Source organism: Lepus europaeus, chromosome 5, assembly GCF_033115175.1.
Source record: "Lepus europaeus isolate LE1 chromosome 5, mLepTim1.pri, whole genome shotgun sequence".
Taxonomy (NCBI): domain Eukaryota; kingdom Metazoa; phylum Chordata; class Mammalia; order Lagomorpha; family Leporidae; genus Lepus; species Lepus europaeus.
Window position 1 is genome coordinate 7,924,450 of NC_084831.1, and position 23,516 is coordinate 7,947,965.

At 60.2% G+C, this 23,516-nt stretch overlaps 1 protein-coding gene across 1 annotated transcript; it reads left to right on the plus strand.

Annotated features, from left to right (window-relative positions):
* The first annotated feature begins 1,607 nt into the window (after positions 1-1,607).
* On the plus strand, positions 1,608-13,551 carry DRAXIN (dorsal inhibitory axon guidance protein). The gene is made up of 6 exons (XM_062193855.1): positions 1,608-2,184; positions 4,391-4,581; positions 6,669-6,780; positions 7,074-7,163; positions 7,858-7,947; positions 12,808-13,551. The coding sequence occupies exons 1-6, from the start codon at positions 1,608-1,610 to the stop codon at positions 12,918-12,920; spliced, it is 1,173 nt and encodes a 390-aa protein (XP_062049839.1). The 3' UTR covers positions 12,921-13,551.
* Positions 13,552-23,516: the final 9,965 nt, after the last annotated feature.

Genomic DNA, 23,516 nt, shown 5'->3' on the forward strand with positions numbered 1-23,516 from the left:
CCAGGGTCCCAGCCCCCCAGGACAGAGGACCCCCAGGCCTGGAAGAAGGGAGTGCAGGATAAAGAGCACGGAGGGGGACAGTGGGGGCAGTATTTTTGTTTTGTTTTTTATTTGTTTGAAAGGCAAATTGCAGAGAGAGGAGGAGAGACACATCTTACATCTTCCATCCTCTGGTTCACTCCCCTAACGGCTGGGGCTGGGCCAGGCTGAAGGCAGGAGCCAGGAGCTTCTTCCAGGTCTCCCACGTGGGTGTAGGGGCCCAAGCACCAGGGCCATCGTCCTCTGCTTTCCTAAGCGCATTAGCAGGGAGCTGGATCGAAAGTAGAGCAGCCAGAACTGGAACCAGTGCCCATTTGGGGTGCTGGCGCGGCAGGCGGTGGCTTAATTGGCTCCACCACAGCGCCGGCCCTGGGAGCAGTGTTTAAGTAGCCACCAGAGACACCCACGTCCCACTCTGCAGGGCCTGGGTTTGAGTGCCGGCTCTGGCCGACTGAGCTCCAGGCTCTTGGCTTCAGCCTGGCCCCTCCCCAGTGTTGTGGGCTTTTGGGATGGGAGCCTGCTGTGTCTCTCTGCAGGGGTGAGGTGAGCCTGCATGGCTGGCCCCCTCTCCACTCTCCCCTAGGGAACCGGCCTGGTCAGGGCTCGGAGGTTCCGCGGAAGCCTCCATTCGCCCCTGCCGCTCGCTCGCCGGGGTTTGGCGCAGGGGTAGTGTGGGGGCGGCAGGGAGGGCGCCGGCTGGAGGGCGAGATGCGGGATCCAGGGGCTCCTCACACGCGGCGGCCGCCCTCCTCAGCACTGGGCAATTACATGGCCACAAATCACAAAGAAACAGTGGCGTAAGCACCTTTGCCAGCCTAATGGGATACTCAGGGGGCCCGGGGAGGCCATAAAAATTCAATCAGTCCGGCTACCGTGAGGCCGCCCTGCGGTGCTGATGCAGCCAGGCGGTGCGGGGGAGGGGCTGGGATGTGGTGGAGGTGTCTCGGACCCCGACCGACCCCCACCCCCGATCGGCCTCTGCAGCCCCTGCCCCCCGGCTGTTGGGAGAGCCCTGGGTACCCTGCGGGCAGGCAGCGCGGGCTCACAGCACCCTGCAGGGGTCTGACGCGCTGGCTGGGAGAGTGGGAGAGCCCCCCTTAGCGGGGAGGGCCCAGGAGAGGCAGAGCCGGCTGTCCCGGGACAGCAGAGGGAGACGAATGACACTGCGGCCGCTTAGGAGTCGTGACTTGGCCTGCCCGAGCCCTAACTGCCGCCTCAGAGACGTGCGGGAGACAGCAGGTGTCCCGGTAGCGCCTGGCGAGGGGCGGGGCGAGGTTTGGCAGCCGGCTGCCGCCAGGGCGCGCGCTCCGCCCCCGCGCTGCCGGTCTAGTCGGGGGCCACGCGCAGGTTTCTGAGTCCGGAGGACTCGGCTGTGATCCCCGGGACTCGGCCAAGGGCAGAGCGGGTGCAGAGAAGGGATCCCAGCCCCGGGTCCCACCCTGGGCGCCGCTGTCTTCCGGGGCGGGAGGGCTCCTTGCGCTGGGGGCCCTTCTGGGCGTTGGGCAGCACTCCTGGCCTCCACCCCACCCGGGACTTCGACCACGAAAAACCTCTCTAGGCATTGCCCAATGTCTCTAGGAGGCAAAGCCCCTCCCATCGAGGAAAAACTGGGCTCCAGTATTGGGGGCGGGGTGGTCAGGGGAGGGGCCGCTGAGCAGCTGTCCTGCACCCCTTCCTTGCAGGGAGAAGCAGGGGCCAGGCCCCCCGTGCACGCCGCCCCCATGCTGTTCCTGAGCCTCCTGGTGCTCCTGCAGCTGAGCCTGGCGGGCTCCCTAGCCTCTGGGACCCCCGCCCGGAACCCGCCCGAGAACCGCTTGGAGCGCCCAGGCCCTGCCCTGTGGACACCTCAAGCCAGCCACCACCGACGGCGGGGGCTGGGCAAGAAGGATCGGGGCCCAGGCTTGCCGGGCCGCCGGGCCCAGGATGGGGTTGTGGTCACCACCGCTAGGCAGGCCTCCAGGTTGCCGGGGGCTGGGCGGCCGCTGCCCGAACTGAGTCCTGCAGCCCTGATGCAGAGCAGGGAGCGGCTCCTGGGCCTGGCGCCGCCCTCCTCGGGGAAGGAGAGCCAAGCTCCAGCGTGGGAGAGCGCGAAGAAACGCGGCCGAGAGCACAAGAGGCGCCGGGGCCGGCTGAGACTGCACAGAGGTAGCCCCGGGGCTGTCGGGGACAGGGGACAGGGGACGGGGACAGGGGACAGGGGACAGGGGACGGGGACAGGGGACAGGGGACGTGCTCCTGGCCCCGGGGCGGGGCGGCCTGGGACTCCAAGGATTCCAAGAGGGTGTGGTCCCGGGAGGGCTGGGAAGAAGGGAGGGGCAGGGAGAGGGCTGGGGATGGAGCATGGGAGGAGGAGGGGGCACCGTAGGTCTTATCAGGAAGTCCCACCTCGGCTCTGACCTAAATCTATCCGACCGGAACTCCCCAGTGGAGATGGCTCCATCCGGTGCTGCCCAAGTACATCCTTTGATCAACTCTGAGACACGCGGTGGGGGCTACGGGGGAGGACCCTGAAACCAAGCTCTGTCTGACATCAGATCCCGGCACCCCCACTTAGCCGCCGTGTGGCCCTGGGCCAGTGACTGCTCTTTGCCTCAGTTTCCCCCTCTGCAGCATGAGGGCGACGTGGAGTCGGGGACATGTGGGGTCAGGAGCAGCAGCGGTGGCCATGACTCCTCAGCGCCCTGTGGATGCTAAGCCAGTGCCCCCAGCCTGGGCGCCGGGGACGCGGGGAGAGACGCCACAGCCCCACCCCCACCACACACACACACACACACACCCCCGCTACTGCCTGCCCCTGCTCTCTGTATCAGGGCTGCTCCCCCCCCACGGCCCTGCTTCCCCTTGGGTCCTCGTGCCAGCCCTGGCTGGAGCCTGCCCCCCACCCCCCGTGGACTCCTCCCTAGGAGCCTCTGAACAGCTCCCCCACCCCCCGCCTCGCCTAGCCCTGTGCCCACCAAAGCAGCTTCTGTGTCTTCCTGTGACAAGACTGCCTCTAGGGACTGCTGGTGCCACCGACGTGGTGGGGTGGGTAGCGGGGGTGGGGTTCTTTGGGAGAGGGTGCTGGGGCTCAGTCCTTCTGCAAACAGCCGGACTTGCTGCCCTGCCTGGCCGACTGAGACACCCCAAGTGCGCAGAAGCCGGCGGGGGGGACCCTAGTGTCCACCTTCAGTCTCCCAACCCCCGGAGGCTGTTCATGCCCCCCAGGGGCGGGGGGAGGGGTGCTGGCGCTCCTGAGTGTGAGCCTCCAGGCATGCGTGGGGCGTGGCCCTGTCCCTGCTCTCCCTGGCCCCCCAGACCCCCCAGTGGCACAGCGGGGCCCTCCTAGGAGGGGTGTTGGCTCAGCGGGCAGGCAGGAGGTAGGCGGAGGAGGTTTGCAGGCTGGGCTGGGCTCATCTAAGCTCAGATTGACCCAGCCTCAGTTTCCTGGTCAGCAAAATGGAGGTGTGGGTCCAGTGGTCCCGAAGTTCGCTTCTGCTCTCTGGGACTCATCTCTGCGGGGTAACTCTGGGACTCATCTCTGAAGCGTGACGGGGTGCGACCCCAGCTGACCCAGCTGAACTCAGAACCAGGTCTTGCCTGAGGAAAAGGGGCCCCTCCCTCCCGGCCCTGCACACTCTGCCCCTTGCACTCGCCCTCCCCCGGTGCCCGGGTGCCTTGGGAGGCGGCATCAGTGGTCAAAAGTGTTGGCTTTGCTCCCAGATGGACCTGGGTTGAAACCCACTCGTGAGCTGTGTGTCCTCGGGCAAATCGCCTGACTTCTCTGTGCACCAGCTTCCTGCCCTGTAGCTGAGCACCTGCTCCTCAGAGCTCCTGCGGTGGCCAGGGTGAAACACTGCCGAGTGGCTCACCTGGGACCCAGCACCCAGCAGCTGCTCCGTATACCCGGGGAGGACTAAGCATCACCACGTTGGGAGCACTCACTCGAGGGTGAGCCCACTGCTTTCTCAGAGGCCTCGCCCCTCTGCAAAGCTTCTCATCATGTTGCTCCCACCTCAAACTCCACCTCCTCCAGGAAGACTTCCAGGATTAATCCAACTGGTTCCCATTTCTATACCTTCATCTCTGGCTGCACCCACCCTACCAGACCTGGACTTGCTGGAATGTTGCTTTACAGGGAACATTCCTGGGCCGTCTCCCCTGCGACACTGAGAATGTAGCCACGACACTTCCCCTCTGAGTTCCCCACTGCCGCCTCCCCCAGGAGAACAGGTGCAGGGATGTTGGCTGACCCCACGGCTTGTCTCAGGGTCCTGCTGGCCCTGGTGGGCAGCAGGGAAGGTGAGAAGGAGAGGGCAGGCAGGTGAAGTCCTGATCTTTCTTCCCGTCGGCGCCCCGGCCCCTTGTGCCTCAGGTCGAGCCTTGGTCCGAGGCCCCAGCTCCCTGATGAAGAAGGTGGAACTCCCCGAAGACCAAGCCTTGGATGCCAGCATGGAGGACTCCTCCACCAGCCTGGCCCCCACCATGCTCTTCCTGGCCACCCTGGAGGCAGCGCCTGCCACCGAGGAGTCCCTCGTCCTACCCGTGACCTCGCTGCGGCCCCAGGTAGGGGCCCCCAGCAGCCTCAGACCATGCAGTTAGGGAAACAGAGGCACGGCTGCAGGTGGGAATTGGAGCAGGTTGTCAGGTGTCCTGATGCCTGTGCAGGCTATGCCAGCCTGGGGTCACGGACCAGGAGAAAGCGGCCCTGGGGCCACTTGGGGGACAGCCCAGGAGAGGAAGCAGGTGCCGGTGTTCAGGGCCCCGAGGCTCTTTGGGGGAGAACTGTACACAAACAAAAGAGGACAGAACACTCACAGTCACTTAAAAAACTATTTATTTATTTACTTGAACGGCAGAGTTAGAGAGAGAGCGCGGGAGAGACAGAGAACTCTTCCATCCATGGGTTCACTCCCCAGTTGGCTGCCATGACCAGGGCTGGGTCAGGCTGAAGCAAGGAGCCAGGAACTCCATCTGAGTCTCCCATGTGGGTGACAGGGGTCCAAGCAATGGGGACGTCGTCTGCTGCTTTCCCAGGTGCATTAGCAGGGAGCTGGATGGGGAGCAGAGCAGCCGGGACCCGAGCCAGCGCTCCGGTCTAGGATGCAGGCATCACAAGCCACGGCTTTATCCGCTGTGCCACAACCCAGCCCCACTAGTGGGCATTTTAAATGCCGTGCTCCATTGGCCGGCGCTGCGGCTCACTAGGCTAATCCTCCGCCTGCGGCACTGGCACCCCGGGTTCTAGTCCCGGTTGGGGTGCCGGATTCTGTCCCGGTTGCCCCTCTTCCAGGCCAGCTCTCTGCTGTGGCCCGGGAGTGCAGTGGAGGATGGCCCAGGTCCTTGGGCCCTGCACCCACATGGGAGACCAGGAGGAGGCACCTGGCTCCTGGCTTTGGATCAGCACGGTGCGCCGGCTGCAGCGGCCATTGGAGGGTGAACCAACGGAAAAGGAAGACCTTTCTCTCTGTCTTTCTCTCTCACTGTCCACTCTGCCTGTCAAAAAATAAAAAAATAAAAAATAAATGCCATGCTCCCGTGACCCAGGATGAAGGAGTATGAAAGAGTTACAGAGAGAGACAGAGAGAGAAAGAGATCCATCTTCCATCCGCTGGCTCACTCCCCAAATGGCTGCAATGGCTGGAGCTGGACCAATCCGAAACCAGGAGCCAGGAGCTTCTTCCAGGTCTCCTACATGGGTGGAGGGGCCCAGGGACTTGGGCCATCTTCTACTGCTTTCCCAGGCCACAGCAGAGAGCTGGATTGGAAGTGGAGCAGCTGGGACTCGAACCAGCATCCATATGGGATGCCGACACTGCAGGCGGCAGTTTTACCCACAGCACTGGTCCCACTCCAGCTCTTTAAAAAAGCTAAGGAGAGTGCTCACGCAGGCAAACGTGGCCAAACGCTGCAGGGCAAATCTAGGGGCCTCGTTCCCGCGCTGTTTGGGGCTCTGATGGTTTCAAAAAAAATCATCTAAAGGGATCAATAAGAAATAACAGATATAAAAGAAATCAAACTTTTGAGGCCTCTTTTTAGGTCTTGCGCCCCTTGAGGTTCTGATGAAAGCTGTGCCTCTCTGCCCCCCACCCCACCCCACCCACCCACCCTAAGGGTCCCAGGCCCACTGTGCCTCTCCGCCCCTCCTCCGCCCCACCCACCCGCCCTAAGGGTCATCCACAGGGTCCCAGGCCCATGCAGCCCACAGAGGTGCGGTTAACACCCACGACGGCCTACATGTGGTCACCGTGAGCAGATCCAGCGCAGTCTCTGGCGCTCAGCTCTCCCCAGGCCACGGGCCAGGGCTGCAGACAGAGAATTGGGCTCCATCCTCCTCCTTCTCCTCCTTCTCCTCCTCCTCCTCCTTGTGGGTGTCCAGGCCCCACAGGACAGCAGCTGCCTTTCCATCTCCCAGGGGCCTCGGTGCCAGGTCGTGGGTAGCCCGCCTGCTGTGTCCACGTGCTGGTGCTGGGGCGCGAGCCTGGCAGCTGGCTCAGGTCCTTGGGCTGGGAGCCTAGGCTGCCCTGCAGAGGACAGGCCGGGCGGGGGGGCCGTTCTGAGGAGCCCCTCCATGCCCTCTGCCCTCGGAGCCCCGCAGTCCTGCTGCCACAGGTCAGAAAGCTCCAGTTCCTGCCTCTCCCCTTTGCCTCCAGGTGCAGCCCCGGCCGGACGGGGAGGTGATGCCCACGCTGGACATGGCCTTGTTCGACTGGACCGATTATGAGGACTTAAAACCTGAGGTCTGGCCCTCCGCAGAGAAGAGAGGTACCCCCACCCCCACGCCACCCGTGCCCGGGGCCCCTCGCTCCTCCCCCCATCAGGGAGGCGCTGAGCCTGAACACGAAGTGACACTCAGACTGGAAAACGCTGTCCGGTGTGTCCACCGCTCCCCCTTGGGGAGAATCTGCTGGGTCTGTGCTGTTGTCGATCCCATTGCAGAGAAGAGAAAACTGAGGCAGAGAGAGGCTCGGTCCGAGCCACACCGTGGGGGCGGTGGCACGCGCTTAGTCTCTCCGGCCCATTGGTCCCCAGCTGCTGACAGATCTCCTTGTCCCCAGAGAAGCACTGGAGCACGCTCTCCGGTTATGGCAATGCGACGGCGCCGGCCGAAGGGGAGCCATGCAAACATCATCAGGACTGCCTGCCAGGTACCCGCCAGCACCCACGCTCGGGGCACCACGGCGGGGTGGGGAAAGGGGGGCTCCCAGGCGGCCCTTTGTGGCTCAGACATGATAGTAGCTGCCACTTTCCTGGGAGTCGCTGTCCTATGCGCTACAGGACTCAGGGCAGTCCGAGGGAGGCACAGGTTCATGGTCAGCCTCGGTTTTCAGACTCAGGTGCTGTGTCTTGTCCCGGTCACATAGCTAGGAAGCAGCATGAACCTGGGCCGGCCTGGCTGCCTGTCCTCTTGGCCACTGCCCCTTCCCACCTCGAACCAGCCTGGTCTCCTCGTGACCTCTCGGGACCCCTGGCAGGGCTGCATCCCGTCCTTGTGCCCTCACTGCACTGTGCCAGGCACCCTCAGCTGCCCAGTGACTGTCCCCATCAAGCCAGGCCAGGAGCAGCGGCCTGGTGCTGGGGCTGTTCCACTCCCAGTGTGCACCTCTGCTCCACCCACGATCAATCAGTGCCAGAGCGGGGACAGCTGGGGTCTCTGCCGTCTACCCCCCCACCCCCGGGGGGCCTGGGCTGTGACATCCATCAGCGGTTCAGCAGATGGCCCACCCTGCCGGCGCCCGGCCAGCCACAGGGATGATGGATCTCCTGTCGGGGGAGCGCGGGCAGGGCGGCGGGGTGGGGCGGCTCAGCGCGGCTCACCGCGTTTGCTTGCTGTGTCGGCAGGGACCTGCTGCGACCTGAGGGAGCGCGTGTGCACCCCGCACAACCGGGGCCTCAACAACAAATGCTTTGATGACTGCATGTGCGTGGAAGGTGCGTGCGGCCCCTGGCGGTGGGGAGGAGGGGCGGCTCCGAGGGGACAGGAATTCCTGGCAGAGGGTGGGCGGAGGGGCCTGCAGGGAAGGCGGGAGTGGGAGAATCCCTGGGGAGCTGAGGACAGGCGCGAGCACAGCCCTGCTCGGCGCTGCCCCAATCTGTGAGCTCATTTAGTCTGGGCTCCTGGCGTCGCTTCTCGCCTCTCGAAATACAAGCTGGCGTGATCGCCCACGATCTGGAGGGGAGAGGAGGGGGAGGCAGGAGCAGATCTCTTTAAATAAGATCTGGTGCTTTCACACCAGAAACCCAGCCCGGGGCCGACCCTCCAGGTGTCCCCAGTGACAGCGTGGGGCATGGGATTCCCAGCACCACCCCGGAAGGGGGACCCCTGACGCCCGCCCCCCCGACTCCTCCCAGCTGCATGGGGCTCCGTGCTTTCTCACAACGGCCCCGGCCCCCGGAAGGGAGTGCTTAGGAACCCAAATGAGCAAATCGAGACCCAGGATGTTCAAGTAGGCTGCCCAAACCAGCAGGGCTGGAAAAGTGAAAAGTGCGGGGCTGTTTGCTGAAAACCCTCAGGGAGATGCTAGCATAGAGGAAAAGCCTGAGGCTCCCCCCCCAACCTGCCTCCACCCCTCCCTCATTAGTAACTCAGGGACCAAATCCCCCATCCCAGCGATGGAGCAGCTCCAGGGAGCCACAGATACCCCGTCTGGGAGCATTGCAGTACCTGTTGCTAGAAGCACTCTTTAAAAAACTGTTTATTTCAAAGACAGGGTGACAGAGAGGGAGGAAGGGAGAAGCAGAGAGAGAGAGAGAGAGAGATCTTCCATCCACTGGTTTACTCCCCAAATGGCTGCAATGGCTGGGGCTGGGCCAGGCTGAAGCCAGGAGCCAGGAGCTTCATCCGGGTCTCCTACATGGGTGCAGGGGCACAGGCACTTGGGCCATCCTCTGCTGCTTTCCCAGGCTGTTAGCAGGGGGCTGGATGGGAAGTGGAGTGGCCGGGACTCGAATGGGCACTCACAGGAGATGCCAGTGTTGCAGGCAGCAGCTTAACCCACCGTGTCACAGCACCAGTCCCTAGAAGTTCTTACACACAAATGCCTGGGTCTGGCGTGTGGCGCAGCAGGTGAAGCCGCCACCTGTGCTGCCTTCGTCCTGCAAGAGCGCCAGTTCAAGTCCCAGCTGCTCTATTTCTGATGCAGCTCCCTACTAATGTGCACGTGCCTGGGAAAGCAGCAGAAGATGGCCCGAGCGCTTGGGCTCCTGCCGCCCGCGTGGCAGACCCAGGTGGAGTTGCTGGCTCCTGGTTTCAACCTGGCCCAGTCCTGGCTGTTGCAGCCATTTGGGTAAGCGAACGAGCAGATAGAAGACCTGTCTGTCTCTCCATATTTCTCTGCATCTCACCTTTCAAATAAATAAATATTTTTCTGATATATAAACACATAATATACAATAATATAAAAAAAAAAACAATAGCATCCAACATCCAATCAGCGCTCGGTCTCAGCCCTCAGGAACCTGAGCTGCTTGCCCTATTTTGCTCACTTTACCGTGAAAATGATCCGCTGTGTGAAAGCAAGAAAGCGATTCGGTGCCCGCCGTTATCCATTCATCGGGCAGGGAAGAAATCCTTGCCGGGTGCCTACGATGCGTCGGGCACGGAGCTGGGCGCTGGGTGGAACGTCTCAGCCAGTCCTGCACCCCCACATTCCTTCCCAGGGAGCCGAGCTCAGAGGGAGATAAGCTGTCCTCAGAAAGTCATGTGGGCTGATAAGATCGTGAGCCCTGGAGTTGGCTCAGAAAGCGCGGGAGGAATAGCCGTTGGAGCCGGCCGGCTGCACGTGCCGCGGTGCGTGTCGGGCGAAGCAGGTTCCTGGCAGGAAGCAGAGTAGAAGGGCAAGAGCCTAGGAGAAAGGAGCCTGGTGTGGTGCCTACCGACCGACCGACGGGGAGGTGGGAGAAGCTTCCAGAAGGACCCCGCAGGACCCTGTCGGCCTTTGCTGGACTTTTTTGGTTCGTCATGGGAAGTGACTGGCGGGTTCTCAGCAGAGGAGTGGCGTGCGTGGTCTGACGTGGCTGCGGCGTGTGGAGACAGGAGGACAAGGCAGCCGGGGCTGTGGAGGCCAGGGAGCTGTCACCCGTGTGGAGGGTCCGGGCCCCATGTCAGAACAGCAGACCGAGGTCTAGAGCGAGCATTTGAATCCAAGGCGTCCGGTGGCACAGTCCTAGGTCTCTGGGCCCGCCCAGCCAGGGCGAGGGACACATGGGTGGCTCAGTGGGTGCCCATCTGCCCAGGGACCCCTTCCTCTCCCCTTGGGCCTCAGGGGCGAGGGGGCGTATGCTGCTCTCCTGGCAGCTGAAAGACAGGTCTGTGCCAAGGCCCATGTGTGCTCCGGGGCCCCACCGATACTGAACTTCCTCTCTGCAGACTCCAGCTCCCTGGAAAGATAGAGAGGCAGTGACAGCCGGGGAGCTCTTGGGGTGGTCCAGGAGGGCTGGCACCAGACCGCCTCACCAGCAGGATCAGTGGGGATGCCAGGAGTCCTGGGAAACCCCACAGCATTGAATGCGGGGCCCAGGGCTGGAATCCAGCTCCCAATGTCGGCCTGGATTCTGGGGGGGCCTGGAGGGGCTTCCGCCCACCCTGACCCTTCTCTGCATCGCTAGTGGGGCCCTGGGCAAGCTTCCTGGCAATGATGAAATGGGTCTCCCGGTCGAGCTGTCGCCGGGGCCCGAGACGCAGGGGGTCCTCGGGCCACACTGGAACCTGGCTCTCCAGCCACCAAAATGCTGTGGGCTTCTGCGGCCTCAGATGGACAGTGTGTCTGCCCAAGCATCTCAGAGCGACTGTGGCCTGAGAGACTCATAGCTGCTGGTGGGCCGGGCCGGCTGGGCCTAGTTTAATTTTGGTGGCCAGGGAGGGTCTCTGGGAGCCGATGGCTATGAAGGTGTGGGGAATTCTGGCCGAGGGAACAGCAGGAGCAAAGGCCCTGTGACAGCCCTGACACAGGAAATAGACAGTGTGTGAGGGAAGGCAAGAGGACAAGGTGTGGCCGGAGTCGGCGAGTGAGAGCGGAGTGGAAGGTGAAGACTGGACACACAGCGAGGTCCAGGTCTCCGGGAGCCTTGTTGGCCAATGTAGGAGGCTTCCATTCTTTGTTTTTATTAAAGCTAAACTTTTAAAAAGATTTATTAACTTTATTTGAAAGGCAGAGTTACAGAGACAGGGAGAGAGAGAGAGATAGATAGAGAGACATATTTTTATCCAAATGGCCACAAAGGCCAGGACTGGGCCAGGCTGAAGCCAGGAGCCAGGAGCTTCGTCCAAGTCTCCCACACAGGTGCAGGGGCCCAAGCACTTGGGCCGTCTTCCACTGCTTTCCCAGGTGCATTAGCAGGGAGCTGGATAGGAAGTGGAGCAGCTGGGACCCAAACTGGCACCCATATGGGATGCTGCAGGTGATGGTTTAACCCGCTACACCAAAGCATCAGCCCCATATGTAAACATTCTTTTAAAAAAGTATTTATGTGAGAGGCAGAGTGACACACAGACAAGAGAGAGAAAGAATCTCTGTCTACTGGTTTACTTCCCAAAAGGTTTCTTTTCTTTTTTTTTTTAAGACTAATTTATTTGAAAGACAGAGTTACAGAGAGAGGTAGAAACAGAGAGAGAGGTCTTCTATCCCCTGGTTCACTCCCCAGATGGCCACAACAGCTGGAGCTGTGCCAATCTGAAGCCAGAAGCCAGGAGCTTCTTCCAGGTCTCCCATGCGGTGCAGGGACCCAAGGACTCGGGCCATCTTCTACTGCTTTCCCAGGCCACAGCAGAGAGCTGGATGGGAAGAGGAGCAGCCGGGACTAGTACTGGAGCCCGGGACTAGAACGGGATGCCGGTGCTTCAGGCCAGGGCTTTAACCCATTGCACCACAGTGCCCCCCCCCCCCAAAAAAAAAAGGTTTCAACAGCCAGGTCTGGGCCAGGCCAAAGCCAGGTGCCAGGGACTCTAGCGTGGCCTCCCACGTGGGTGGCAAGGACCCGAGGACTTGGCCCGGCCTCCGCTGCCTTCGCAGCCGCATTAGTAGAAAGCTGGCACACGGGCTACGGATGCCGGTGTTGTAGGCACAGCGTAACGGCGGTGCCAGCCTTAGATGTCACGTTAGGTAGTAGGGAGCTATGGGAGCTTCTTTCTATTGGGAATGATAGAATCTGAGCCACTGAAAAACTTTTTTTAAAAGGGGCTGGCATTGTGGCATAGCAGGCAAAGCCGCTGCCTGCAGTGCCGGCATCCCATGAGTGCCGCGTCCAGTCCTGGCTGCTCCACTTCCCATCCAGCTCTCTGCTGTGGCCTGGGAAAGCAGCGCAAGATGGCCCGAGTCCTTGAGTCCCTGCACTGGCGTGAGAGACCCAGAAGAAGCTCCTGGCTCCCGGCTTCGGCTTGGCCCAGCCTGAGTCATTGCTGGCATCTGGGGATGGATTCTCCTCTGTCTCTCTGTAACTCTGCTTTTCAAATAATTAAATACAGCTTTAAAAAATTTTTTAAATAACTTTTTGTTCTCAGTGTAGACGACATTTTGGGCAGTTTTACGTTTGCCGGAAAGTGGTGCAGAATCCTCAGGGTTCCCGCACCCTCTTCGTTTCGCCTGGGGCTGCTTGCTGCGGCCGCACGTGGTCACCCAGAGGCCGTGGTTTGCTGGAGGATCCCCTCTGGGCTCACAGAGGCCTGGCGCGTGCAGAGTCTCCTGTTTTAAGCTCCCAGAGGCTCCGGAGGCAGGGTGGGCTACAGGGTATAATAAAGGAAGCAGGCAGGCCTGACTCTTAACATCCCTGACCCGCATGCCTTCCTCTACCCAGGGCTGCGCTGCTACGCCAAATTCCACCGGAACCGCAGGGTCACGCGGAGGAAGGGGCGCTGCGTGGAGCCCGAGACGGCCGACAGCGACCAGGGCTCCTTCATCAACGTCTAGCGGCCCGCAGCCGCCTGGAGACTGAGCCCGGGAGGCTTGGAGAAGCCGGGCTATTTGTGAATAACTTGGCAGTGAGAGAGATACTGGGCCTGGGCCGCAGGACACTCGGGCCCCTGCGAACCTGCACCTGCACAGCCCGCGATGGCCGGATCGAGGGTGCCCTCTACCGTCCGACAGCAGCACTGCAACAGCAGAGCGGCAGGGGCCCCCCTGAGAGGCGGGGACCCCGGGGTGGGCCCCGGGCGCTGTGCTCAGCACTCGGCGGCCTCAGTCGCTCTGATGATCACGACGAGCTTTTCAAGCCGGTTCACAGATGTGCACACGGAGGCACGGTGGAGTTCTGTGGCTCCTCGCCCGAGATGCGGTTGAAATGCAGGTTGGATTCAGTGGCTGGCAGGACAAGGCCACGACCGTGGGCCCAGGCTGTGGAGCGCCACGGCCCCGTTCTCGCCCCTCCACAGGGAGACCCCAAATGTCCCCTCTCCCGTGGAAACTGACTGCTCTCCACTTTCCCTGGACAGAAGTGGATCACCTTTGAAAACAGAATGAAATGTACATTAAGCATGTGCTTGCTTGTATGGCTATGGAATAATTTAGGCAGATGGGTCTGAAATTCTGAGCTATGGACTGTCTGGAGAAAACAATAATGTTGTCCTTTGCTTAAAAAAGACTTTATTTATTTGACAGGCAGAGTGACAGAGAGAGAGAGAGAGAGGGCGGGGGAGGGAGGGAGGGAGGGAAGGAGGAGAGAGGCAAGAGAGATCTTCCATCTGCTGGTTCGCTTCCCCAGATGGCTGCAACAGCCGGGACTGGGCCAGGCTAAATCGAGGACCTCGGAACTCCATCCGGGTCTCCCACATGGGAGGCAGGGGCTGAGAGCTTGAGCCAGCATCCGCTACCTTCCCAGGCCATTAGCAGAGAGCTGGCTCAGAAGTGGAGCAGCCGGGACTCGAACCAGCACTTATATGGGACGCTGATGTCACAAGCAGTGGCTTAACCCCTCTGCATACAATGCTGGCTCCCAAAAACTTTGTTCTTTATGCAAAGGGACTTGAAAAGGCTCATGGACAAATAGAATTAAGAGATACGGTGCAGACCTGTGACACCTGCCTAGAACACTTGTCCCAGCAGATCTGGCTCGAGGGGCCACCTCAGAGGGCCATGTAGGTCCCCCACTGGCGTCCCAGTGCCGGTCAGCCCTGCGGTCCGGGGCAAACCAGGCTGCAGATAACAAAAGCCTTGGATGCCAGGGCTGTTTACCACCCTGAGAAAGTCAGGCAGGGCCAGGGGTCAGGCACCAGGGGAGACAGGGAGATGCGGAGGAAACCAAATACGCAGGCTCCTCTGTCTGGGAATGGGGCGGGGCAGGGACCTGAACGAGATCAAAGCCCGGAGCTGGAAAGCAGAGCTGCCCGCAGGTTTGTGCCTGCGGCTGGCCGGACAAGCCACGTGCTGTGCGGCTGCTGGGGGCTGTGCTGAGTGGCTGTGGGCAGAGAACCCAACACTCCAGCAAGGGGAAGCTCTGTCAGGACCCAGCTGGAGGCCCACGGAACCATCCCTGCCTGCCGGAGCAGGTGCGTGTTTGGGCACCCGAGGCGCTGCCTTTACCCCGACCACATCCATTCTGCATTTGCAAACGAGGGAAGGGGTGGAGGGAGCCCTCTTAGCTCCAGAGTCGGGGCCCCAAAATCAGAGAGCTGGAATGGGAAGTGGAGCAGCCAGGACTCGAACTGGCACCCAATATGGGGTGCCGGTAGTGCAGGCAGTGGCTTTACCCACTATGCCACAGCACCGGCCCCACGCCGGGAAGGTCTTCCTTTGATCTACCCCTCGTGCTGGTGCGGAAGCCAGTCTCCTCCAGAAAACTCTTCCCAGGAGGGGCCCAGATGGACATGCCAGGCTCTGCGAGCGGAGCTGTGCTTGTCGGGAGCTCTCCGGCCCGGGGCAGCTGCGGGCCGCCGTGGGCAGGGTGTCCTTTCACGGGGCTGGCTGCGTTCCCATGAAGCTCGGGCACAGATCGGAACTGCATGTGATTCCCCCATGTACCCGCTGTTCTCTGCTCAATGTTCTTGGTGAAATTTTATTTATTTAAAGGGCCCAGACATAGAAAGAGAGAGGCCGAGACAGAGATCTTGCTTCTGCTGGTTCAGTGCCCAGACGCCTGCTACAGCTGGGGCTGGCTCAGGCCGGCGCCGGGAGCCCAGAACTCTAGCCAGGTGGGAGGGACGCACACTGGAACCACCACTGCTCTTAGCCAGGGTGTGCATTACCAGGAAGCTGGGGCCGGGAGCAGAGCTGGGGCTCGAACCCCGGCCCCTCCATACAGGCTGCAGGCGTCCCAGCTGGCGTCTTCCCCGCTGCTGTGCTACCTGCCTGCCCTTTGCTTCCCATTTCCCAAAACCACGTGAGAGTACAAAAGCCGCTCTTAGCTCGTTGACAACACAAACAGGCAGTGAGTCCGATCTGGCCTGTGGTCATCTTCTACCAACCCCTACTTTGGTTTGTCAGCTCTCTCAGCCTTGGCTGCGTGTGGGAAAAATCCAGAACTTTCAGTGGCTGGGGCCTGACCGCAAAGCCTCGGCTGTAACTGGTCTGGATTGTGGCCTGGGCTTCAAATGTTCCCCAAGTTCCCCAGGTGGCGAACGTGGGCTGGGGCCAGCAGCCTGTGGTCACTCAGCACGGCCGGCCAGAAGATGGCCTAGCCCACCTCGCGCCACCTTGGTGACCTTAGGAAAGCCACCTAGAGCCTCTGCCTTGATTTCCCATCTGTAAAATGGGGGTGAACTCTTCCTGCACCAAGATGTTGTGATCTTTGTGAAGAGCTGCTTAGTAACTCTTACAATAAGCTGCCTGGGCGGGCGTCTAGTTGTTCAGCAACAATCCCCTGCGTGCTCATGGATGATTTCTATGTCACTGTGCAGCCTCTTTCCCCAAAGTGTGTTCCACAGAACCCTGGTGCCCTGAGGCGCTCGTGTACAAAAGAGGGGTGGGGGTCTGCGGCCAAACCCGTTTGGAAAACCGCCCTGGACTCAGCCTGGGCAGCTGAGGCAGAGCTGAGGAGCGAGTGACTTTGCTGTCGCAGGTTCCTGCTCTTGAACTCACACCTGGGCGAGCAGGGAGCCCCGGGGACACCAACAGCTGCCAGGACTGCAGCCAAGCCGCCCGCGTCCCTCCGGCTGGAACCTCACCTTCGGTCCCAGAGACGGCCATTGCTCCCACGGCTTGGCATCTCGGAGAGCGGTCCCGTGCCAGCTGGCAGTGGGCTGAGGGTCTGGAGACCACAGGAGGGCCAAGCCTCCTGGGAGACAGCAGCTTCGCTGCCTGTGAACCACGTGTCTGACCCCAACGCCACGATGCCTTCCACCACCGAGAGCCGCAGGTGGGTCCTTACTTCCAAACACATTCGACCCACCCGTTGAAATCTAAGAGTGCTGGAGTGCGACATCGTGGAGGGCTCCCTGGAAGGGGAGAGATGGTAAACACACATGTGAACTGCAGGGGGCGTGTTTGTGAGACAACTGCACAGCCAGGGACGCTGGGTGCTGGGAGAGACCCAGTGAGAGAAGCAAACGTTGGGGCTCCTCGCGGGGGGCGGGGGTGCTCTCAGGGCTGGATCCCGTACTCCACGGCCGGCCGCCTTCCACGCTCAGAGGCAGCTGCGAGGGGGAGAGGGGAGGACCTCAGAGGCCATTTGCAGAGCCAGGGGTGGGGTCTTTTCTGGATTCAAAGGCAGAGCAGGTAGCTCTGATACGGGATCTGTGGCTGGGCTACTCCCAGGGGGTCAGGGGCTTTCCAGTTCTTAGCGCTTCCCAGTGTGGCCCAGGAGCGGCACCACTCCCTGCCCCCCCACCTTGCACCTGCTGAGCCAAACCTCTAGGTGGGGCCCAGCCTGTTCTCGTACAGCGGTAGAGTTTCAGAGCCACAGGTCGGGGCCACAGCAGAAACGTTGGACGGTGAGGATGTCTGGGGGGGTCAGCCTTCAGGTGTGAGCTGGGAGGTCTGAGGTCCAGCCTGACTAACCCGCAGGCTCCCTGGCCCTGACCCCCGAGGGGGAGCACCTGGCTTGGGGTTTTCTGGTGGGGGCGGGGAGGATCTCCTCTTCAATGTGGGAGAACCGGGGGGGGGGGGGGGGAGGTGCTGTGACATCACAGGCGTGTGCTCTCTTGAGCTGTGAATAGAGATGATGGTTAATCAGCCGACTGTCGCCTGGTCTCTGAGCTGGCAGGGAGGGACCCGAGGTGTGGGGTCTCCTCTGCCACTTCCCCGTCTAGTTCGCCCACCACCTCGCACTGAGTGTTTGCAAACCCGGCAGACAGGCTCTGCCCTCAGCTGGCCGCGCTGCGGTCCGTCAGCCAGACCCCGTGGTAGGACGGCCATGTTTGCTCCTCCCTCATTTCAGAGCTGGGGCAGCTGAGGTCCCACAGACCCACAGAGACACGAGGCAGGTCAGAGCTCTCGACTGGGGGTGTGGCCTGGCCAGGGCATGGCCTGGCTCTGCACTGGGAAGGCCATCTCTCATCTCAGTGGCACTTCCTGCCAGCACCAGGCCACACTGCTGAGGGGCCTTCCCGGGCGTGGTCGATCAGAGCTGGCTGTGTCCTAAGGCCAAGGCCAAGGCCAGGCCGAGATGCTCCTGAGGCTGCCCTCTGGCCTGGCGTCCCTGCAGGCATCTCCCTGCCCAGCCCGCACAGGGGAGTCAGGCTTCCCAAATCCAGGGTTCCCTATAGCATGGGCCCTGGGCCTGCCAGCCATCTGGGGAGCGAACCATCAGACAGAAGATCTCTGTCTGTCTCTATCGCTCTGCCTTTCAAATAAAATGAAAATAAACGAATTAAGAACAAATCCCACTGTTTTCTCAGGTGCATTTGCAGGGAGCTGAATCGGAAGTGGAGCAGCCAGGACTTAAATCTGCGCCCAAAGGGAGGCGGCTTACCCCACTGTGCCACAACGCCAGCCCCAAGAGATCATTCCCTGGATTTTATTTTAAATATTTATTTATTTATTTGAGAGGCAGCATTACAGAGAGGCAGAGACAGAGAGAGGTCTTCCATCCTCTGGTTCACTCCCCAAATGGCCGCAATGGCCAGAGCTGCGCTGATCTGAAGCAAAGAGCCAGAAGCCAGGAGCTTCTTCCAGGTCTCCCATGTGGGTTCAGGGGCCCAAGGACTTGGGCCACCTTCTATTGCTTTCCCAGGCCATAGCAGAGAGCTGGAATGGGAAGTGGAGCAGCCAGGACTCGAACCGGCATTCATATGGGATGCCAGCACCTCTGGCGGAGGCTTAGCTCACTATGCCATGGCACCGGCCCCTCCCTGTATTTTAAAGCTCAAAGGGGAGGAGTCACAGAGCCTGGCCGAGCTCTGTACCAGTCTGCGCTGGATGCTGCTGAGTGCTGAGGTCTGTCTCCACGGCAACATCCGGGCATCTTCTCACCACCAAACAGGCCACGCCCCGCTGCTTCAGTTCAGCAGGCCCTGATGTGGCCAGGGACGAGAGACGCTGCAAGGGCCTGCATTTTGGCCAGAGCAGTAGGGCAGCCATGGCACACTGAGCACCTCCCCAGTGCCAGCCGCTGTGCCAAGCACCCTATGTGAGTGACCTCATGCAAACCCCACAACAACCCCGAGGCCCAGCCTGGCTAGAGAGCTTGCCCGAGATCACTCTGGCAGGAGGTGGCAAGGCAGGAATCCAGAAAGCACTGCACCTAAAACGCGTAAGAAGCCGTGGGAGATAAATGGCCGTGGTCGCCTCATTAGCCATTTGCTTAACAGCGGCCCTGGCCAAGCCTGGACTGTCAGCGGCTCCTTGAGACAAGCAGGGAGTTGGGTGGTGGGTTCGAGTGGTAGACACGTGTTCCCTTGGTGGATTAGTTAGCTGCTCCTCACTGGAACAAAGCCCAGAGAGGAGCTACCGACAAAGGAAGAAGGTTTATAGGAGGCTCAAAGTTCAAGACCAGGCAGCCCTCGTGCCTGGCGTCTGCTAAGGGTTGAGGTGGGCCATGGTAGAACGGGATGGAGGAACCATCGCACAGCAAGCCAGGAAGCAGAGGGAGAGAGGAGCAGGCTGCAGCTCGGCTGAAATAAACACTCTCGAGAGACCTACCTTCCCAGCCAGGCCACAGCCCAGTGACCTAGAGACCTCCCACCTGGCCCATCGCCTAGGCGCCTTCATTAGGTCAAATCTCGACCTGCAATCCATTGACCGTTAGCATGAACCCATTAATCATTAACCTGAGACAGAGACTTCCCACTTGGCCCACCTCCTAGAGGCCATAATTAGATCAAACATCCACCTTTCATCCATTAACCATTAACAAAACATTGGGGACCAAGCCCCCACTCTCCACACCCTAGCAGGTGGTGTGTATGGCTCTGTACCCTGAACACCTGCTATGTGCCAGCTACAGGGCAAGGTGCTGAGGGTGCTCTGCCCTCTGGGGTTTGATCTAATCGGGAGGGTGCAGGGAGACAGAAAGTAAAGAAACTGACAGAACAGTTCCCCCGACACTGGTCAGTGCCACAGAGAAAGTGACATCAGAGGGCACGGCACCTGGGGAAGTGGGTCGGCAGTTTCTTCAAAAGTTAGCCACGCACCTGTCACACGATCGGCATTTTACTCTCAGGGATTGGCCCAACAGGCGTTCAGGAACTTCCACCACGGCTGGCCGAAGCAGGCAGCGAAGGCACGCACAGCCTGCGTGGCGGTGTCTTTGTTGAAGGGACAAGGATCAAACAGCTGAGACAGGCAGGACACTTTCAAGCTTGAATTCCGGAAGTGTGCTCAATGAAAATACGGCATGGAGGGGCTGGTGCAGCGGGGCAGCGGTCAGCCCACTGCCTGGGAGAGTGCGGGTTCGAGTCCCAGCTGCCCTGCTTGGGATCCTGCACTTGGGAAAGCAGTGGAGGACGGCCCAAGTGCTTGGGACCCTGCCACCCGCGTGGGAGACCAGGATGGAGTTCTGGGCTCCTGGCTTTGGCCTGGCCCAGCCCTGGCTGTTGCAGGCATTTGGGGAGCGAACCAGTAGATGGAAGCGCTCTCTCTCTCTTCTCCTTTTTGACACTTTGCCTTTTAAATAAATTAATATTTTAAAAAACAATACATGACCCAGAAACCTGTGGCATGTGCTCCAGGGGCCATACGTCCGGAGAGGAGCTTGGGCTCCCGCGAGGATGCCTGCAGGGTCACTGCCCTTTGTTCCTTCGTGCTTCCCTCCAGCCAGCTGGGGCTTCTTGTGCCCACCTCCCCCAGCCTCCGGCCCCACCCGGCCTGGATGCACGCAGGGTCATTGTGTGGGGGCAGGAACAGCCCGCAGAGTGGCCTGTGCTTCCTGGGGCCCTGCTCTGTCTTCCCCGCCTCGCGATGCTCCATCCTCATCCCAGTCTGCGGGGGCAGAGCCACACAGGCAGTGGAGCTCAGTGGTTAGCGTCAGATTCCCAGGTTCCTCACCAAGCAGTGAGGTGACTTTGCAATGGCTGCTGAACTTGCCCTTGCTTCAGTCGCCTCCCCGCGGACGGGGACAAGAGCGCGGCCTACCTGGGGTTGTTGTGACGTGTTCACGCCGTCCACCACAACAGGAGGGCTTGCGGAGTGTCTGTCCAATGCCACCAGTTCTCTGTCCTGCATTCCCTCCTTACAAAGTGGCCACCCACCGTCATCACACCCATGTAGGGCACTGCTTCCTCACCTATAGAAGTCAGGAACACTCCTGAAACAAGTGACAGGCTAGCAAGAGAAAAGCGTAACAAAGAACTCCAATCAAAGAGGTTTTATAAAAAATATTTATTTATTTGAAAGGCAGAGTTACAGAGAGAGAGAGAGAGAGACTCTTCACCCATCAGTTTACTCCCCAAATGGCCACAGTGGCCAGGCTGGGCCAGGCTGAAGCCAGGAGTTTGAAACTCCATCCGGGTCTCCCACGTGGGTGGCGGGGGCCCAGGGACTTGAGCCATCATCTATTGCTTTGCCCAGGTGCATAAGTCGGGAGCCGGATCAGAAGCAGAGCAGCCACGGTGTGAACAGGCACTCATACGGAACGCCGGCATCCCAGGTGGCGGCTTCAACTCGGCACCACAACACCAGCCCCTGGCCAAAGATCTATGTGACTCTGGAGCCTTCGGAAACAAAGACCCAAGGGCCCAGGGAAGGTCGCCATTCTGTGCTTAGGCTCGCTGGGGAACGGATGGCGTGGAGAGCTGTGACTGTTCCAAAGGGTGTGAGCCCATGGCAATGGACTTGGGGGAGGGGGCAGCAAGGCCAGTTTGGAAGCTTCTAGAACTCTCTTTGTCCCAAGCCATGGGGCAGGACCCCTCCGGAATGAGTCTTCCCGGGAGAAGGCAGAAAGCGCCCTTCCCATGTTTAGTGGCTTGCTTTGACTCCTACGACCCCGCTTGGGGAAAAGGAATTCGAGTTACACTCTGCATCAGCAGAGACGGGGGTGGGGGACAGGAGAGCAGCGGAGGCTTCGCCTCCGACCTTTGGGACTCAGCACGCCAAAGCAGCGGACGCTGGGGTGTCCTTCGGAGCCCCAACATACACCCGCCGGCTTGCATTCCGATCCACTCCAGGACCGTGTATGGATGGGAAATAGATCATAAAAAGAAATTGATAAATAAATATCACAATGCTATAATATCCACCACTGATTGAGGTAATACTCTTTTCAAACAAACAAACAAACAAACAAACAAAAAAGGTTTATTTATTTATATGAAAGTCAGAGAGAAAGAGAGAGAGAGAGAGATCTCCCATCTGTTGGTTCACTCCTCAAATGGCCACAATGGCCGGAGCTGATCCAATCCAAAGCAAGGAGCCAGGAGCTTCTTCCGGGTCTCCCACGTGGATGCAGAGGCCCAAGGACTTGGGCCATCCTCCACTGCCTTCCCAGGCCATAGCAGAGAGCTGGATTGGAAGTAGAGCAGTTGGGACTCGAGCCAGTGCCCATATGAGATGCCGGCACTGCAGGCCACACACAGCACCAGCCCCCCTCCGCTTTTAGAATAAATAAGTCTTATTAAAAATAATTAACAATAGCAACATTAGTCAATCCTAAACCAAACCGAAAGGAGCCATCTGGCTGGTCGATTCCAATGGCAGACACTGGGCAGTCCTCCTCTCTGGGCTGGAGGGCTGTGTCTCCACGTGGGCATTAACTTGGATGTGTGGTACAGGCCGGTGTTGCCACGCAGCGGTTAAGGCCTTGCTTGGGATGCCAGCATCCCACATCAGAGTGCCAGTCAGAGTTCCAGCAACTCTGCTTCTGATCCAGCTCCCTGCTGATGTGCCTGGGAGGCCCAAGGACAGCCCGAGCACTTCTGTCCCTGCTACCCATGTGGGAGACCAGGATGGAGTTCCAGACTCCTGGTTCAGCAGGGCCCAGGCCTAGGTGTTGCGGCCACCTGGGGAGTGAATCAGGGGATGGAAGATCTCTCTCTCTCTCTCTCTTTCTCTCGCTTGCTCTTTTAAAAAAGATATTTATTTATTTGTTTATTTGAAAGTCAGGTTACAGAAAGAGATTTCCACCTGCTGGTTCACTCCCCAGATGGCTGCAAGCCAGGAGCCAGGAGCTTCTTCCGGGTCTCCCACACAGGTGGCAGGGGCCCAAACACTTGAGACATCTTCTGATGCTTTCCCAGGCCATTAGCAGGGAGCTGGGTTGGAAGTCAGGCATCCTGGACAGGAATAGGTGCTGTATGGGGTGCCGCGGTGTTGGGCATTGGCTTTACCCTTTACAGCACAAGGCTGGCCCCAGATCTCGCTGTTTCTCCCTGTCATTCTTTCAAATACCCCCCCCCTTCTCTCCCTCCCTCCCTCTCTCTCTCTCTTCTCTCTTTCTCTCTCTCTCTCGCCCCCGTCTCTCTCCCTCCCTCTCTCTTTCTCTCACTCTCTCTGGCCTGTGGGGTCTGCAGCCTGGAAAACCATCATCCATCCAGGAAAAGTGATTTCTTTCTGGAGAGACTCCAGGTCTGGGTATCATCTCTGGTTCCACTCCGGCAGTTCCCACGCGGTTTCTCCCTTCCTGGGGACAAGAACAAAGTAAACCTTCTGGACTGGGTCTCCACCTCGACCGTGTGTGCGTTCCTCTCCTTGCCAAGCCTGCACAACCCGAATTTTAGCAACCACGCCGCCAAGGTTAGCAAGCATCCCTGACGCCCATCCGCGCCCCTCGCACCGCGCTCGGCCGCGGCTGTAAACCCCGCCTGTTCTGGGAGTTGAGCCGCGTCTCTCACCCCTGGCGCCACGGTCTGGAATAATCTTCCTTGCTGCTTTAACAAGGGTGCGAATTATCTTTTCTTTAACATGAGCTAATTTACTTTTTCTCACAAGGATTCTCCCGGTTCTGCAGGAGCCTGCAGCAGGTCCCATCAGCCGGTCTCCTACCATCCAAGCCAGGCAGGAGGCCACCGCGCCCCCTGCTACAGGAACCCCGAGATCTGGGGGGGCCCCCACCGGCTGCAGCGCCCGGAGCCCAGAGCGCGTGCGCACAGCCCGACGCCGTCTCCTAGCAACTGGGCGGCGGTCACGTGGGCCGCTGGAGCCCGCCTCACGTGGCCCAGAGCCGAGCTGGGATTGGAGGGGCCGCAGCGGGCGGGGCGGGGC

Bases quoted from the DNA above. Each gene is read 5' to 3' on its own strand.
- DRAXIN (XM_062193855.1), top strand. From the start codon at position 1,608: ATGTCTCTAGGAGGCAAAGCCCCTCCCATCGAGGAAAAACTGGGCTCC. The intron at 4,582-6,668 runs GTAGGGGCCCCC...CTTTGCCTCCAG, and splicing joins TGACCTCGCTGCGGCCCCAG to GTGCAGCCCCGGCCGGACGG. The intron at 7,164-7,857 runs GTACCCGCCAGC...CTGTGTCGGCAG, and splicing joins TCATCAGGACTGCCTGCCAG to GGACCTGCTGCGACCTGAGG.